Source organism: Strix aluco, chromosome 19 (assembly GCF_031877795.1).
Source record: "Strix aluco isolate bStrAlu1 chromosome 19, bStrAlu1.hap1, whole genome shotgun sequence".
Taxonomy (NCBI): domain Eukaryota; kingdom Metazoa; phylum Chordata; class Aves; order Strigiformes; family Strigidae; genus Strix; species Strix aluco.
In genome coordinates this window covers 13,341,075-13,359,181 of record NC_133949.1, presented here as the reverse complement: position 1 = coordinate 13,359,181, position 18,107 = coordinate 13,341,075, and the positions used below count along the sequence as shown (strand labels likewise).

At 35.6% G+C, this 18,107-nt stretch overlaps 1 protein-coding gene across 2 annotated transcripts in view; it reads right to left on the bottom strand.

The window, feature by feature from the left end:
* Positions 1–18,107, bottom strand: part of BRIP1 (BRCA1 interacting DNA helicase 1) — a 63,481-nt gene that overhangs the window by 44,564 nt on the left and 810 nt on the right. For both annotated transcript variants that reach the window (XM_074845286.1, XM_074845287.1), the window contains exons 2-14: positions 17,295–17,423; positions 16,398–16,509; positions 15,721–15,915; positions 15,285–15,412; positions 14,255–14,389; positions 7,720–8,013; positions 7,029–7,250; positions 6,302–6,501; positions 2,924–3,056; positions 2,277–2,428; positions 1,569–1,740; positions 1,324–1,461; positions 749–910 (exon numbers count right to left, since the gene is read on the bottom strand). In XM_074845286.1, coding sequence (XP_074701387.1) covers positions 749–910; positions 1,324–1,461; positions 1,569–1,740; positions 2,277–2,428; positions 2,924–3,056; positions 6,302–6,501; positions 7,029–7,250; positions 7,720–8,013; positions 14,255–14,389; positions 15,285–15,412; positions 15,721–15,915; positions 16,398–16,509; positions 17,295–17,387 — 2,136 coding nt within the window. In that variant the 5' untranslated portion in view covers positions 17,388–17,423. The remainder of the gene's footprint in view (positions 1–748; positions 911–1,323; positions 1,462–1,568; positions 1,741–2,276; positions 2,429–2,923; positions 3,057–6,301; positions 6,502–7,028; positions 7,251–7,719; positions 8,014–14,254; positions 14,390–15,284; positions 15,413–15,720; positions 15,916–16,397; positions 16,510–17,294; positions 17,424–18,107) is intronic.

The window sequence follows — 18,107 nt, the reverse complement described above, 5'->3', positions numbered from 1 at the left end:
AGCATTACAAGAAAAATGGGCATGAATTACAGAATTATATTGCAGGTTTATATTCCTGTTCCTCACAGCCGACCATAAATAATAGACAAGAAAGCAGAACTACTGTGAGGCACAGATTAACCATAATTAGATATCTGTTGTCACTGAAATTAGATATTGCATAGTTTGAAATGAAGAAATTGGATTCCTTTCAGCCAATGGGAGTGAGCAATTCCCCCAACTCAAGAAAAATAAACTAGGATCTCCAATGCAGTGAAATGGAACAAGAACGAAGGAAAGGAGAAATTAACTGGATGAATACTGCATGCAAACAGCACATAAAGAACACACAATGACATTCTTGCTGCTGAGGTATACACCTAAAGTTTCCTTTCATGTGTACTTACATGGAGGAGATTTTTTTTTTTTAAAATAATTTCAAAACATTCAGGGAAACAAGAAAAAACCACAGATCAGTCTGGCTTTTTTTTTGGTAAAACTAATTGAAACAATTGTACTCATTAACTAAGATATGGACAACATCTGTTGAAAACAAGTATGAACATGTTTTTCATGAAAACAAGCTTGTATGCCAGCCAATACGAGATCCAAGAAGTTACAATATAATACAATCACAATGTGTTATAGCAATACATTTGTTTTATAAACATTTATATATATTGATGCATAAAGCAAAGGATGACACACTACATTTTCAAGTAGAGTGTGTGTGATTTCAGAGAAAGATGATGTATTAAGATTTCCTTACCTTATAGGATGGCAAAAAGCACAGAATTCCTTGGCCAACTCTTTGACACACTGAAAGCAGAAGTGCTCCCACCTCATCTTGGAACTCAAAGGTCTCTGTATGCTGGAACGTGGCACACAGCTTCCGGCCGTTAGGGCCTGCTCCAATGGTGCCAACCCAAACCTGGTGTATTTCATATTAAAAAAGTTAATTCTAAAATATGCGCCACAAACTGTATTAAATTACATTAGGTTAAATAATGAAATTTTAAGCGTGAAGGAAAATATTGAGGTATTTCTAAAAAAATTAATTCCAGCAGTTAAAAACAGAAGGGAAAGTGCAATAACTGATATAAGACAGCTAATACCAAAATAGCATGACTTCAACTTTTCCAGGGGAGTATGTGTCTAAAAATTGCCCCCTTTTTCATTTGAAAGTGTACTTTACAATTGCATTAATCCAAGCAATGGTCTGTTTTGTACATTTCTTTTTACTCACAGAATGGGTTTGTCTGAGTTTTTATTTGCAAGTTATTGATTCTTTTACAAGGGCCAGCATTACACCTCAGGAGAGGGAACAACGATACAAAAGTTTACCTGTGAGTTCCGAATAACATGATTTGCCTCCAACTGAATAGAAAACTTCACGCCAAGCTCTGAAGAAAATGAATCCATGGGAGAGAGCGTACCAGACGTCAGAACAATTGTTCTAACATCACTTAAGTCTGAAAAAGCCTAGGTTGGAGAAAGAAGGAATTTAGAAAAATCAATACAATCACTTTAAGATATATATTTATTATCACTCAAATTACTTAAGGCCTTCTACTTCACACTCAGCTTACCACGGCAGGATTCAGGCACCAAAAACTAAGCATGCGGACTGCGGCTTTCTGCCGCAAAGTCCTTTTATGCTTGGGCCGTGTAAAGAAGGCACTTGTTTCTGAAACATCAAGTTGGTTTTCATTCATCCAAGTGTAAGTTTGTTGTAGAGCAACTCTGTAGTCATCTGCATACCTATATAGAGATATAGAAAAATCAATAAAACCTATAATTAATCAATCTGTAGGCAATAATCTCATACAAAGCGAAGACAGTGCTGCTACAATGCATTTACAATTTAAGTATAAAAAAATTATACTTTCTGAAAAAACAGTGAAACTTTACAATAATTAATATTTAAAAATAAGGTTTAAATCAGAAATTTTTAGTAACTACTGGCATTAGTAGTCAAGATATCAAGACAGTCAAACAGTAAGTGCTACACAGAAAAACAAAACCCATGCATATTTAACTTGGCAACACATCAAGAAAATTTACACCTAGCCTTCAAATAAATTTCTTCAATATTTGAATTTATTTATGAATGAAAAGAAAATTGTTAGTATTTAAATTCTTCCCATACAAATAGATTTTTCCGAAGCTTTCTAAAATGTTAGTTTTGTTCAGAAGCCAGACACCATAACTGAGGCGTTCACAAATGAAAGAGGCAGTTTAGCAAAGCAGCTGAATTAAACACCACCACACAGCTCAGGCTATGTTTTTGCACTGACCTGCTATTATCTTTAAAAAGACATAAAAGAACCATGAATAACCCTTTCAGCACCATCTGAGTGGCAGGGCTCACAATCGGTATCTCAATAAGTTCCTCTCTACCGAGCAGCGATATTTTTTCTTCTTTTTCCAGGACAGTACACAGATGTTTCTATGACAGGCAAACAAATTCCACATTAACAACACTCTTAAGTATCTTCTCAAAACCAAAGCTAATACAGATACAAGACTATCAGCGCACTGTTTTAAAAGTTCACCTAAGATACCTATAAAGTCAGACCGAAGACAGAATTGGAAAAGTAGCAACGCTTTTAACATATAACTTACACAGAAAGGAGGGATAAACTTGAGAACAGGGTAAATACATTTCAACAGTGAATAAAAATGAAGATGGATAGAACAGACAAAAGTTCAGTTTAAATAATTGTACATGAGCAACTATAGCCTTTAAAACACCGATTCTCCACAAATTCCAGTAGCTCAAGTGGATTACTCCTGGTTTCCATCACGTATCATTTTCAGACAGCTTTTCAGTATTGCAGTAAATTAAAAGATCTGTTAGCATTTAGCTTATGTACATTTGAAAATGTTTAACAACATCAACATTATGCACTCTGGTACTAATTTATATAGCATACAACATTACCTGTAAAACGGGAAAAGTAATACCAGTTATTCCCATTTTGTACAAAATCGGGAGTATTTCTTTTCCTCTCCAAACCTTATCAGAAGTTTCATACCCTCTTTCTACTAGTTGACTACAGCTCTCCTTTAACCAGCTGTAAAAAGAGAGAAATCAGAAATCATTTCAGCATTAATTTTAGAGATTTAGAGACACTCTTCACATACATACCAAAGCTCAAAAATTGCACCAGGCTTCTATGATGATGATAACATCTAAGTAGAGAGATTCTGCTTTTCTTTACGCCAGTTTTTCACTGTTGAACTAACTTCTATGGAACTGCTCCTGATGCAGCTCATTGAAGCAAGAAGAAAATTCATCCCTCTACCTTTATATTTTATTATCTTATAATATCTTTACAATAAAGGGATTAAAATGTTATCTGCTCCTATGTCAGGCTCATTTAAGAGACTTCTGCTGTACTTTTAAAGCCACTAATTATTACTCTAACTGATGCAAGTTGGTTTATCATCCCTGTCAACTGCAGACTTTCCTATTAAGAACAAACCTTGAGGCATGAAACGACTACTTTCAGTATTTATACACAGTAAGGAAAGGTAAGGCAATAAAAAGCGCATATTTTAACCTACCTACAGGTATTTGTAACTGCTACAATTTTAAAATTAAGTAGAATTATAATTGTACTGACAATGTAAAATGGGATAGGACTTCCTAAAAACATGATCTAAACATGCAAGCCATCTCATTTGTGGCAGAGCTAAAATTTTCTCTAATGGAATGTGTCCTTCATCATCCCTGCAGTATTACAAGACTTTCCCTCTGTCTAGAAAAGCAGGCAGGCTTCCCCCCCTCTCAGGAAATGCTGAAGCTGTCTGTTCCATCAACCAGCAGGAGGCATCAGAAAGACAGCTGTCATTTCTACAACCACTCAAAATATTTATCTGTAAAATCAGTTAATCATTATCAACTAAAGCAACAAGGCTCAGTGACTGCTTCCTGTCCTGTCACTGCAAATAATCTGATCAATGGAACAATTAAAAAAACCTTTCCTTTTACCAGGTTAAATGCAAACCCCCATAAATACTACCATGACAATCACTTCTTTGGCTATAATTTGCTTTATCTTATGAGGAATGATGATCACTAACATCAGCAAAACTTCACCAGTGGAGTACTCTGCCCCATTTCCTCAAATGTAACATCAAAAAGACCTGGAACTAAAATTAGGAAAAGGCCACATAAATTAAACAGCTTTACAACGGATAAAACATTTCAGGAAATGTAAAACTTCTGTTTCCCCATTATGAACTTCAAACACAATCACATACTTTTGAAATGGTCATGTTACAAATGCAAATACAAACCTAACACAACCACCTTCCTAATACTAAAATACCATGAAAAAAGCAAATCCTAGAATAAATTCCATCCAATTAAATCTAACGTTAAAGCATATACTTGAAATACCTCTTAATTTATTTTTAGAGTAAAGCAGTAAGCATAAATAAAACTAGCTTGATTCCCAGAAAGGTATCTATGGTTCTGAAGTGAAAACTGGTGTCTGCAATATTTTCAGGAAAAGATTTAACAAATGTTAGAAACATGCCTTCAATTCAAGAAAGTATATTTGCTCCTTCTCTCCCTACCAGCAAGTCCCATTGTTGGTACAGCGTACTCCACTGAACAAAGTAATTTGTCCTGGTAAATCTGCATCTCATCAGCAAAGCCTGCCAGTACACCTCTATTGGTCTATCTTCAAATTCCTCTGAAAGGTCATTTTAGCACCTCTGTGGCACTAAGCCCATGCTTAAGTGCTTTCTGGAATGAGGGCCCAGGATCTTTATAACTGAAATAGGATTTTTCTAGTTACCCATGCATTTGGCAAAGCCATGTCACTATGCAACAGCATTTTACCAATTACTGGCTATTTACACCCAGTCTTCTGCTTTCCAGCAACTGCTTTTCATGCTGTTGGCAGATTTGCCAAGACAATCAACCTTAGTTTTTCTGATAAGGTTAAAAAGCTTGAGGCAATCAAATCTCCAGCCATGCTATTCTCATCTTTTACTAAAATTTAACATTTGAAATATCCAAGGTAGGCGAATTAGCTTCTGCAAAAAAGAAAAACAGAAGTCACTTGTCTCTGTGGCACATAAACATTAACTCTCAGAATAGAGAAAGGATAGGAAAAATGGTGAACTACTTGCTTTAGTGTACTCCAGGGTCTATTTCACCAACCACTAATGCAACAAAATGACGATTTGACATGCACTGAACCAGAGTTCAGTTAACTTCAAAGCCACTTGTATCATGATTCACTTTTATTCTGCTGACTTTGTTGTTCAAGGTTTCATTAGCAGTGCGTTTCTGAACTCTTTCAGTCCCTGGATCCCTCAAAAGAAAGGTTCAAAAATTAACAGCTGCAGAGCTGATTTCCAAATTCCACCTTTTCCTCTACGAGTACAGAGGCAGAAATAAGCAGAGAACATTTTTTATTTTTGCAGCTTTTTTCTGCCTTACAATCAACTCTTGCTTTCCAAACCACTCTCTCAACCATCCATATTTCTCTATCCACTGAACTCCACAATCCTCGTGTTCCAGCAAGGCAGGTACTAAGAGATTCAGCACATCCTTGATTTCAATTTCAGTACAAAAGCAAATCATCAACACCACATTTTACTGACATAGTCCAGGGCAAAAGAATGAACAATAACTCCATGTGGACAACTTTTGCCTGAGAATAATCAGAAGTTCAAAGAGATTAGTGCATGCTCTGTGAAAAGAGTTTGCTACCTGAATTCTCTAACGACTTCAACAAGTCTCTTCTGAGAATTTGCATGTACCCCAATTTTTCAGACCCTCATCTCTTTGCTCAAGTTCGAGTTGTTTCACAGGGAAAACAAAGGGCATGACTGATAAATTCACTTTCAACTACAAAGAATCTGTTCCAAATAGGTTCCAATCTGATTCCAAGAAGAGATTCCAACCTGTTCCAAACACTTCCTGTCCAAGGCTCTAAAAGCATTTTATAAATGTGAACTAATTAATGCTTTGACAAAATAATGTTATTATTATTTGTCAAAAAGGCAGAAGCATGTGAAAGACAAAACTGATTTATCCTAGGCAAAATTTCCATACAGAACTTCATCAACTAGGGCAGTAAGCCCCTTAAAGATCAGCACGCCATTCAAGAGCATAACATTTTTCAAAACAGAATTTCAATGCTTCCCTTTGAGTCAGACAAGTATTTTTAATTAGATCAAAACCCTCTGGATCCCTCAAATGAACAAAACTCAGGTGACTGCCTAGTCTGAAGCATACCTCTGTTGCATTTTATCAGTAAATTGCATCAGCAAAAGGAATTAAAAAGAGTTGCCTTACTTTGTCAAAGAGCAGCACACACCCAGTAGGGCCTCATGATCCTTCTGTCTGATCTTGTTATTGACCATGAAATCTAGCTCTTCTCGAGCAGCTCTGAGTTGACTTTCTGTAACGCTGTAGCTCACTGACTCCCGAGCACAGTCCTCAATATTATGGGCTTCATCTAAAATGACTACTTGCCCTTTTAGGTTAATTTCCATCTAAAAAAGAAAATGATTATCTGGTAAAACAGAGTGAAAGACATTAACGAGAAACAGCAACTAACAGGGTCCTGTTAAAAAAGTGCATATTCTGCATCATGGTGCAAGCAACAAAGTTTTCTGCTTTTCGATCCAATTTCTGTAACCTAGAAAATAACCGGGGGGGGGAAAAAAAAAAAAAGCCTTATTTCAGCCTGGATGAATATAATCTGAACCTACTACACTCTCCATAAACCAAACAATTGTGAAGTTTGCAGGAGTTTCTTTTCCACTGATTGAAAAAATGATGTGACTGATCAGCTAGGGTATGAGACCAGTGGAAGCATTACTTGGAACACAGAAATGCTTCTTTTGAAAAAAGAAAAGAAAAAAAAAAAAGAGGGGAAAAATTCTTTAACCCAGGATTTATTCTGTAGATAGTATTTTGGATATAAATCAGATTTCAGTTGACCAGAGCCACTGAACATTATGTTTTTAACTTCCCTTTAACTTCAGTTATTGCAATCTCTTCTTACAAATATACTTACGCTCTCCCGTATCTGTGGGTCGAGGAGATAATTGTAAGGACAAAATACAATATCTGCGCCCACCATGAGTTCTCTGGCTGCAAAATATGCACAGGCACGAAGCTTTTTTCCAAGGCTCACTAGATCTTCAATGTCCCAAGCCTGATACATCCTATGTGCAGCCTGCAGGGCATGGTGTTCACTGAGTTTATGAACACCATGATAGTAAAGACAGGATTTGCCCTAAAAGCAAATAAGCGTAGATAGTTAGTGGTTACAAAAAATAATGAAAAACAAGTAAGCTTAAATCCTCCAAGTTGTTACATGCATTTGACTTTATTTCCTGGAAACATTTCTAACAGCTACTTTTTATGTCAGACAATAATGAAAAACACATCATGTCAGAAAGAAAACAGGCAAAACAGGACACTTCCTTCTTCTTCAACTATAAAACCAAAGACAATTTAAGTCTTACTAAGAACATTAACCTAGCAGTCATAAATATTATTCCTGTCATCATAATTTTTTTCAGTACTGATACCGTGTATCAACATTTTCTAACAATTAATATTTATTTTAAACCAAATTACCAGGAGGCATTTAACCACCACGGTATAAAGAAGTAAAAAATGTTACTTATTTCAGCTGTTCAACCACCTTTCATTTTAATATGTTGAAAGGAACACTCATTTTCTGAAACAAAATTACTCACATGTTTTCCATCCAGCAATTCCACACACATTTCATTCCTGTTACTAACACTACTAGATACCACTGGATGAATACAGGTATGATCCCGGCTAGAAAGAATTGTCATAGGGACACTGGAATACATTGTTCTCTTCAACTCTCTGGTAATTTGGGATATTTGCTTGTGTGTTCGTGTTCCAAAAAATATTTTGGGAATGAACGACCGATCTCCATTTTCCTTCTTCTTTGTGTTACTAGTATCTTTATCAGTTTCTTTTCCAGAAGAACAGGAACATTCAGTGCAAGGGCCAGAAGACTGCAACCCAAGACAAAAAAAAGATTAACAAAATCTCACTGTAAAATGAGCATGCTAAATCTACTTATGGTCTATATAGAAAATGCCCTCTAGGATAGTTCAAGATTGCCTGTTCAATCACCAGGTTGGCCTATCAAACTGCAAAAAGTTTAAAAATGTTAAAGCATACACACAATGTCCTCGTGCCTGACTATCTTAAAAAAACTTCTAGCAATCCCTAGATACAACTTTATCATAACCCAATGATAGAAAGAGTTATTATTCCAGTGGAGTATTTACACATAATGCAAATAAACTTCTCCCATTTAAGCATCAGCATAAGGACACTCCTGTTACAGAATAAGAAGTGTCCAGCACCTTCAATGAACCTTGGGACCAGACACTCAAATTAAAATACTGACAACATTTTTCCTTAAAGCAAGCAGAAGAAATCTAGACAGTTTAATGAAATTTGTTTGCAGATAAAACAGACTACATCATATACACTCCATTAGAAACATTTTTGCCATGCCATTATGTCAAAGGCCATCTAGTAACTGTAAGAATAAAAGACACAGAGGGAATAATTCCAAACAGAACCTAATCCTGTAAAATATTTGTTAAAAGCCAGTTTTTTCCTTCCTGAGAAGCACCATCTTTCATAATACAAAATACTGGAACAACTGTCATGAAATTGTAATAATTAGTGTGAAAAGACACATAGAAAACAAATAACTCACGAGTAATCGTGTCCACACACACCTCCCATAAAAAATAATGAATTCTTCTAGTGTAAAAGAGTTTGTATTTGGTTTTCAGGTGATAGTGCAAGTAACAACATGTAGTTGCCCACTCAAATACTCCTCCCTCCCCTTTTAATTGTAATCAGTAAGATTATCCATTATAAACAAATGCTAAGTCATGCTGTGTGTTACACCACAATTCTGGGGATCAAGCTGTCTTTTAGCCTCCACTCTGAGGAAAAGCAAGTTCGTATTACCCTTGGTCCCACTCAGACTTGTCCGCCATTAAATATTACAATACATGATAGAACGCCTGTAAATGTAACCCTTCTGGAGCTGTCACTCACTGGGATAAAAGGTTCACTGATGTGCCAAATAAACAGGCCCTCAAAGCAGATAAAGTTACACCCATGCTGGAATTGTTACATTCCCCTCTCAGGTTGCCAGTAACAGCAGATTTCATTATAGTGTGCTGCCACATTAAATAGCCAGGTCCAAATATCCTGCCTTCTATATTGAATAATTACTTATTCACTGAAAGGATAAAAAGAAGAGTTATGAATGGGGCTCTTGTCAACAGCCAAGCAGGAAACAGCTGACATATGGTATATGTTACATATGTGGCAATACTCAACTCCATTTGTACTCACACACAAAACTGCAATGCAAATTGGACCTTGATATTTCTATCATCTATATTCTATTTTGCTCTTTGAAATAATAATGAAAAACACATTACCATGCTAACAATTAATATAACTGAAGCAATTACTGTGCAGGGCCTTTAAGAACATGTTTATCTTTTAATTTTAATTCAAGTCAGATTGTGTTTTCAGAGGTAAAAAGAATACACAGAATTCCAAGATGATACCATACCACCAATACTTTGCTGCTAATCCCAAGCCTCACATTTAGTTTGCCAAATAAAAGTAATAGAAAAATATTAAGACCAATCAAGCAGCTATTTTGCAAAAATTGTTCTAACAGGAAAATGCAGTTCAAATAAACATATACATAAACATGAACAGAAAGGTCTTCTATGATGGGTTTAAAAAAAAAACAGGTTGGTTTTTATGAAAAGAATTAAAAGTGTTCTTATGTGTAAGGCTTATAAATTACAGTATTTTACAGGTGGCCTTAAAAGTATTTCTTAAAAGGTTTGAAATTGGTATAATGCTGGCTTTAAGTAGCACTTTAGCCAGTATTCCAGTTTTAAAATGTTACCTTTAACTTTGAAAAAAGTTTTAAAAAAAAAAAAATCGACATTGAGAAAGTTGTAAACTCAGGCTGATTTTATAGTAACTAGTAAGAGTATAAAACTGCCTGCAGCAGCCATAACATTTCTGAAAGCCACAGACACCATTAGCCCAAAATGCATAAATAAATAAAACCTTTTTTAGAAGGTCCTTTATAATGAAGAGACTTTAAGAAAATGATTAAAACATAGTTTAAAAGTTGAGTTCTTCATGTTATTTGCACATTATTCAAGTGTCTCAGTTTGCACTTGAATTCTTTGTCATCCTTTAGAAAATGGTTTGGCCATCTTTAAATTTTATTAAAGCCAACCTATTTTAACTCTGTATTTCTATAAAAAGAACTTACTGTCGATATCACATAGCAAAATCTAACGTGGTGTTAATCTTCCATTACTACAGCAAAAGGAAAGAGAATACTCTCCAGCTGAACAAAGTGATAACTCCAATATGGCAGTTTCCATAGCAGTGTTGCCTCATAAAGTATAAATTTGTAGACTCGTAACACAGAGATACTGGTTAAACTATAATAAAATTAGAAAATGGTTCAATTTATTTGTGAAAGAATTGGGGGGCAGGGGCTGAGTAGAGATAATTAATATTAAGACAATAGAAAACTATTTCATAATTCCCTCTGGCTACAGAATTAAACCTGTTTTCAGCTGTTTGCATCTGAGATAGAGATTTTAATTTGGGAGAGGGGAAAAAAAAGATACTCCTCTACTTTCTGCAGTATTTAATCAGAAACATCCAGTAACAGATACTGGTAGAGATCAGATACCAGACTATATGGACCTTAGGCTAATCCAGCTTGTTTTTACTTCTGTCAGGGGATAGATAAAACAGCCTATCACATCAATATTTATATGGCAAAAACGTGGAAGTCCGATTAAAAAAGGAATAATCAAGTCTGCCAACCTGTCCTACGTGTAAAATAGAGCTAAACAAACACTGAGGCTATGATCTTTGAAACACAAAGAGATAAGAGGAGTTCTTCCTATCTTCATCTACATTTCCCAGTTACAAAGCCATCTCAATGATGCGGCAGTGAATACCTCTTGTGTGAAATATCACACAAGCACAATCTAGTAAGATATCAGCAGTGACATTACCAGAGCTTTTCAACTATTCCTTTATAAGCTCTCAAAAAGGACAGTATTCTGCTGCTGCTGCAGCCTCTTGATTAAAGTACACAAAGCAGCTGTTTATCCTCTCACAGTAACCAGCAGGTGAACCCGGTTCAATATTTATCACAGGCTTTCACAGATCACTGCTAACCAAGCAAACGTTTTAATTAAGCTGGAACTTGCTTCAAAGAGCTCATTCAAAATGTCAATCAGCATGAAAAGGATCAGATACGGTGTCAGGTGAGAGCGTGTAATACAAATCCACAACTTTCTTCATCCCATCGTGGTACATTAGCCTATTCTGGAGTCCAGACCCTGATTGTAACAGGCTGCCAGTCTCCTGGAATGTGTAACAGAAGTCACTCAAACTCCATTGTGAAGGTTGTAAGCAATATGTTAAACTGCAATGGGCTAGCACATTAAGACAGATTCTTTTCACAGTTGTTTTTTGATACCCCAAGTGTTTGTTACACTACTCTCCATTTACTGTTTACTTTTTTTACCTAGTATAAATGGGGATTCCTTAACCCAGCTGCCCCAGTTTCTCAGACCATATGCTTTGACAGAAGTAATCAAGAGAGTACCAGAAGGGTATAATTTCTCATTTAAACTCACACTAGAACTGCCCTCTCTGGCAAGAATTAACAGCAGAAGGACAGAAATGGATTCCCAGGCTCTGGACTGAAAGCAGCCAAGAGCAGGCAGTCACCTTGGGCAGAAGGTCCTCACCTGCTGGATCTACAGGTGCAGCCATGCTGGGCAGTACCTCCCATGCTCTTACAACCACCAATCCATTCTCTTGGGCTACAAAAAGGACTCGACAAGAAGCTAAATTTGCTCTAAGCACAGGATTGACTACAGTAAAGCACAAGTTATATAAAGGCAGGGTTATCTCATTGATTAAGAAAATATATTAATTGCATTATTGCATCATCCTAAGTATATAGCCATTATGGTAAGTGTTGAACATAACTTCAGCTGACTTTATTTCATAAGCCACACTAGAAAAGCATTTTTATACCTAACAGTCTATGCTGTGATGCTCCTCACATCTTAAACTTAATGTAGCTAAGCTGCAGAACTACTAAGTAAGGCCTTACTTTCTGCAATTGTTTCTTGATAGCAGACAAGTTCAGCCTGCTAAAGTAAAACCATCACACGAACATAATACCTTATTCTTTCATCCTTAAAAGGAAACTTTTTTACAAAGAAATGTTCTTATTTCTTCTTAAAAATAAACTTTAATGGAAAGAAACACTTCTTTTTAGGTTACTTCTTTCTAAAGTAGTAGTAAACAGTATAGTGTGTAAACTTTGACTAGTATACTGTACTATCTGCAAAATCAAAGCCATGGATAGCACATTATAACACACATGTGTACATCTCTACTACACATGTAATTTTTGTAACTACATGTAGTTACAAAACTACTGTTACAAAAATTAAGAGTTTTCGTAGAAAATCAGACTATGATTCAGTATTTTATTAGTTAACAGTTAGTTGATCTATACTAAAAGTTTTCAGTTTTCTTCACTACGTGAAATTGTTACAAGTTGTAAATCAAGTTTTTCAGATACCCAACACCAAAGTACCAAAGCAAATTCTACAATCAAGGAAGGAAGGAAGATCTTTTTATTTGAAAATCAACAGCACACTCTGCTGGCCTTTGTATTTCAAACTATCAATTGAAGTTCAGTGGCACAAAGCATTTCAAATCCTACTCAAAAACCTACAGAGCTTTCCAAAACTAATAAAAACTACTTCCCATCAAATGACCTAGAACACAGATTCACTTCTGTCAAGAAAAGATTTAGCTCCCAGTGTCTTAAAGTAATACCAAAGCTTTTGGCTCTTGAAGTTAAAACACACACTGATTAAAATAAAAGCTAATTTCGGACAAACAAAGAACCAAGGGCTGTTAGAAGAGGTGGAAAGAAAACTGAAATGCTTGTTGAAACCAATCATGTTTCCAAACGTCCATAAAAACCCCTGTACTTGGAAGCTGAGTTACCTACAGATGGGTATTACCATAAACCAACAAAAAATTACATTGAAAATGGAGAACGTTCTTTGCCTTTTGAAAGAAGAAAGTAGATTTTTGTACTGAAGAAAGAAATAAAGGTCAGACCTCATTCTTTCTTATATTTGTCTCAAACACATAATTTCATGATTTCATAGCATGCTCCTATATTTTAGTATTGACCAGAACTATTCTGTCACAGCCTTTGATAAGCATTCATAGGAACTACATCACCAACGTAATCTGGCATCTGACTCACCTCTCCACTGCCTCAGATTTCTTCTTCTACTGGTTTTGCTTCAACAAAGTTTTATGTAAAATTGGTAAGATTCAAACACCAAGAATGCAGAAGCTGCAAAAGCAACTGCATATTTATATCTCAACTTCTTATGTGATACTTCTGCTATGCAAAATGGTAATTTAAAAAAAACCAAAACAAAAAAACCAAGCCCAAAACGTAAATCACAGTTACACACAAGATTTTTCTTCTTAATCATGTGCAATATTTATTACTCAGTTTTTGTTATAATATATTGTAATGATCAGCTCCAACTTACTCCATACTACTTTTTTAAGGTTTAAAAGGCACATGTTAATATTAAATGCTGTCTTTCATTTATTACATGTGCCACAAAACAATGAACGGTAAATTGAACAAAAATCTACAAACTCTGATGCCACTTAATTTCCATGGTCCCAATTTCAAGTTCTTCCATAATGTCACAAATCTACTATAATGTACTATAACGTAACACAGATTTATATCTGAATTGCTGGGTCAGATTTTGTGCTGTTGGGGAGCCGTGGTGTAAAAGAGTTCAACCCACTGTTTAGAAGAACAACTTTCACAGAAACAACTGACACTTCGCAAACCACATTGGTTAGCACCGCTAGGAGTAAAAGCCACTGCAGTTCTCACTGTGGATAGTGACAATACATTAACTCAACTTACACACTTGGGAACCTTTACATCAGTCTGTAATTCAGCTGGAGGTACAGTATTTTCTGAAACTATATTAACAACTTGCATTTCATGGATAATCTCTACACAGTAAAATTTTTTTTTTAAATTGCTCTTGAACTAACAGTCCTGATACAAGATATTACTATATTACTCACAGTTTTGGGAGAAAAAGTAGTGGTTTTCACACTTTTTTCAGAGTGAACAATCAGCTCTCCATTTTTTCTCTGATTATAAACTTCTAAAGCATCAACTAGCTGCACTCCTTTTGCAAAACAATGACGTTTTCTAACCTGCTTGGGAAAAAAGTACCGTGTTCAAATCCACTGGACAGAAGTATGTGCTTACACTAGCAGTCAGTGATTTTGTTTCAACTGTTTTCCACTGAGTCTGTTTCAGTAACACAGTGCATCACTAATATTCGTTAACAGCTGAACCAAACCTAAGTCTCACGAGAGTAATTTGGGAAAAGTGATAAAGTTTTAATTACAAAATTCAGTAACAACAACAAAAAAGTCTGTAATTATTGCTGAGCTTTTCCTCTTTAATTTCCCACTGCTACAAACCTGATAGAAATTATAATACTATATAGATATAAGCAGAAAACTTCCGTAACTAAACCAAGAAGTAAAATCAAGCCATATTGATCTAAAAACTTAAACCAAAAGTAACCACCTGAGCAATACTAAAAGTTATTTACAGTGTGCATCTGAATACGAGCACTAAGTCACGTGATACCAGTACTGACACAGATGAAAACTTTACAGATATCTCGCACTCCCCCTATGAGGCCAGAGATAATACATTTGACAGGATATAAAACAGAACTCTAATACATTCACAGTATTATTTGTATTTCTAATACATATTTGCAAGAGCGCTTTCAACTCTAGAATCTCATACTTTGACTTAATATTACAGATCAACTGGGGATAAATAGACTTTGGGGATATTTGGTGTTTAAATACGCAAGATATAATTTAGGACATGGTATTATGAACAATTTAGTGCAACAATGGACTTCTTTGTAACAACTAACAATAAAAATGAACAAAAACCTGTCAATCTAAACTATGACCATGATGTGACTCAATGATTCTCTATGCCCTTTGCTGAAATGTTGATTGGTATTTGACAGCTTTGTTGAGCTATGCCTGGATTATCTTACTGCCAATAAACTTTGCTCACCTGCTGCTCAGTTTCTAAAGGACGAATCCTTTTCCTGTCTACTTGAAAATCATCCTTCTCACTCTCACATAGAGATAACCTTTTTTTGGCAGACAATTTCGAGGCTAGTGTTTCATTTTCCTTACATTCTGTAATAAAAAATACAATAAAATAAAAGGTATGTCCACTACTAGGAATGCATTAAATATTAAATAAGGGGAACATTTTAAAGATAGAATTTACTATAAAGACAGATGATGTAGGAAATAGTATTAGATGTTTCTAGACTCGTCAACCACCATTTTCATACAAATTTCCATGCAGGGCAGAATCATGTAGCACTCTGCTATTACGATGGTAAAAAAAGTCCCTGACTTAAAAGCAAAAAAAAAATGACATCACTGGCTATGTATTTTACTTCCAGAACAGATTTTTAGCTGCCTATGTACGAAGTTACCTGTGTTTGTTACCAGGTTTCCAGGTTTTATGGAACTTCCCGTTTCAGAATTATTAAAAGAACACGAAGCACCATGATTCACACTTGTTGCAGCCTCGTTGCTCTTAGATTGGGAATGACACATGCAGCGACACGGTGGTGAGGGCTCTGGCTTTCTGTCTTCCTTTTCACATGATGATGTAAGCAGTGATTTCTCTGAAGGACACAGTCATTTGTCTTCCATTAAAAACTACTCAAGACTACACATGAGAACTAAGACTTTCCAAACAGTTAAGATTAAAGATTTTGTTTAGGTCCAGTTATAAACCTTGTGTCTCCACAAAATCTGAACAAGCTACTATAACCCTTTGAAGAACTGCAGTGCAAAGAACCGTAACAAGTTGCAGAGCTGAAAAATACCCCTCTTTTTCAATTCAGTTGCATAACTAAAATACGCAAGTATTTTCTTTCACAGTTCCAACAGCCATGTAATTCCCTTATGATAACGGGTGGATAAACCCAGATTAGTATTACTGGCCATTACTGTTTTATATTGCTAATAAACAATATGCATAATGGTGGACAAAGACCTGGCTAGATTCCTGAAACTGAATGTTTAAAGGCTGATAAACAACAACAACTCATTAGCATATATTTTGGTAATAAAAACTGGGCAAACAGACCCTAAGACAACTTACCACGCAGAGACTGCTGCCATGATAACGCAGAACAAAGTAATGCCAAGCTTTTGCCACTTCCTGTAGGACTCTCCAACAAACAGTGCTGCTTGTTATTTAGGCCCTTAACAATCTTTAAGGAGAATAGCAAGAATAAAACCAGAATTAATAGGAAAAAAACAAAGAGGATGTCTTTAGCTAACCTAGAAATAACTTCTAAAAATAGATCAGGACACCTGCTGTCTTGTTAAAAAAAAAAACAAACAAACAAAAAAACCCCCCAAACCAAAACCACCTCCTCCCAATCCCGTTTAATAATAAAAACAGGTCAACAAGCCTTAGCTGCATTTCTCTCAAGAGGAACATGGCTCAGTAGCAATGCTCAGAGGTTCACTTGCAGGGGGCTGTGAAATACTTTCCTGCTAAGAGCAATACCTGATGGGGCTGGCTTGCTTCCTTTAGTCTTATGGAACCAAAACATTGAAAACATCTGTCAGACAACCAAACCATTTGTCCCACAGAGAAAAAGTGGTTAAAAATGGTTAAAACTGTTTAAATGTAAAGTATAATAATTCATTTTTAAAAACCCTCCAAGAAGTGAAAACTTATTGAAATATTATGTTCTGTTTAAAATACAGATGTTTTACTAAATCATTCCCTCCTTATATACTTATGAAATTATATAAAGTTTGTATTACATTATATCTAGTTCAATAATCACATATATTACATCGCACGTAACTTGTTTCTTAGCATAAATGTTCACAAATCCAAAATGTACTTCAGCGTTGCCTAGTCATGGGCCAGAGAGCATTGTACAGCACAGAGACCAGTAAGTTACAACTGAAATTCTCAAGATACCGAAGGCTCTGAAAACATAAGCTATTGGTTTAGCAAATGCTAATAAATTCTACCTACAGCATTCATCATTGCGAGTTGTGAAGGGTAAGCCTTGCAAGGGAATATAATCTTCACTCCCCCAATAGTATATTCTGACACATCAGAAGACATTGCCACTTTTTCCTCCTGGTTACTTCAGGTTTATAACTGCAATAAAAAACAGTATTAACAAGTCATCACTAACAACCAGGCAGAGCCTGAAACAACATATGGTACCAGACAAAACCAAGCAAAAACTGCTAAGCTGATAAGGGGGCTAAGCAGTTCGGGATAGTACCAGAACTGGCATAAAGGAATTTATACCACACACCGTCAGTTCAGACTCAGTCCTTGCTACACACGAGAGCAAGTGCCACCATCTGATGAGTAACATCAGCAATTTAAATAAAAGTATGAATGAACTCCACACATCATTTCAGATTCTATTTCTCACACTAAATATTCTTGGGGTAAGAACCCAAATCCTTAGGGGAAAAGTATTTTAGGATATTTAATAACTAAAAATAGCCAGTTTTTCAATTCTGCAGGTCCATTAGCCTGAACTCCAAGACACTGCAAACTACAAAGACACAGAAGACAACAGTAGCCTGTACTGTTCGTTTTATAATGAGAAAATAAAACTGGACACTGACTTTATAAATTAGATGTTTTAAATCAATGCTTTTTCTTCCACTACTAATACAGTAATTATTCAGGGGAAAATGAGGTGTCATCCACTTCACTGTTCTGTGAGCATTATCTTGCATTTCTCTCACTCTGGATAATAAAAGAAAGTCAGTTTTCCTATCACGCTAAAATGTTGAAACTATTGAATTAAAAATACTGAAGATG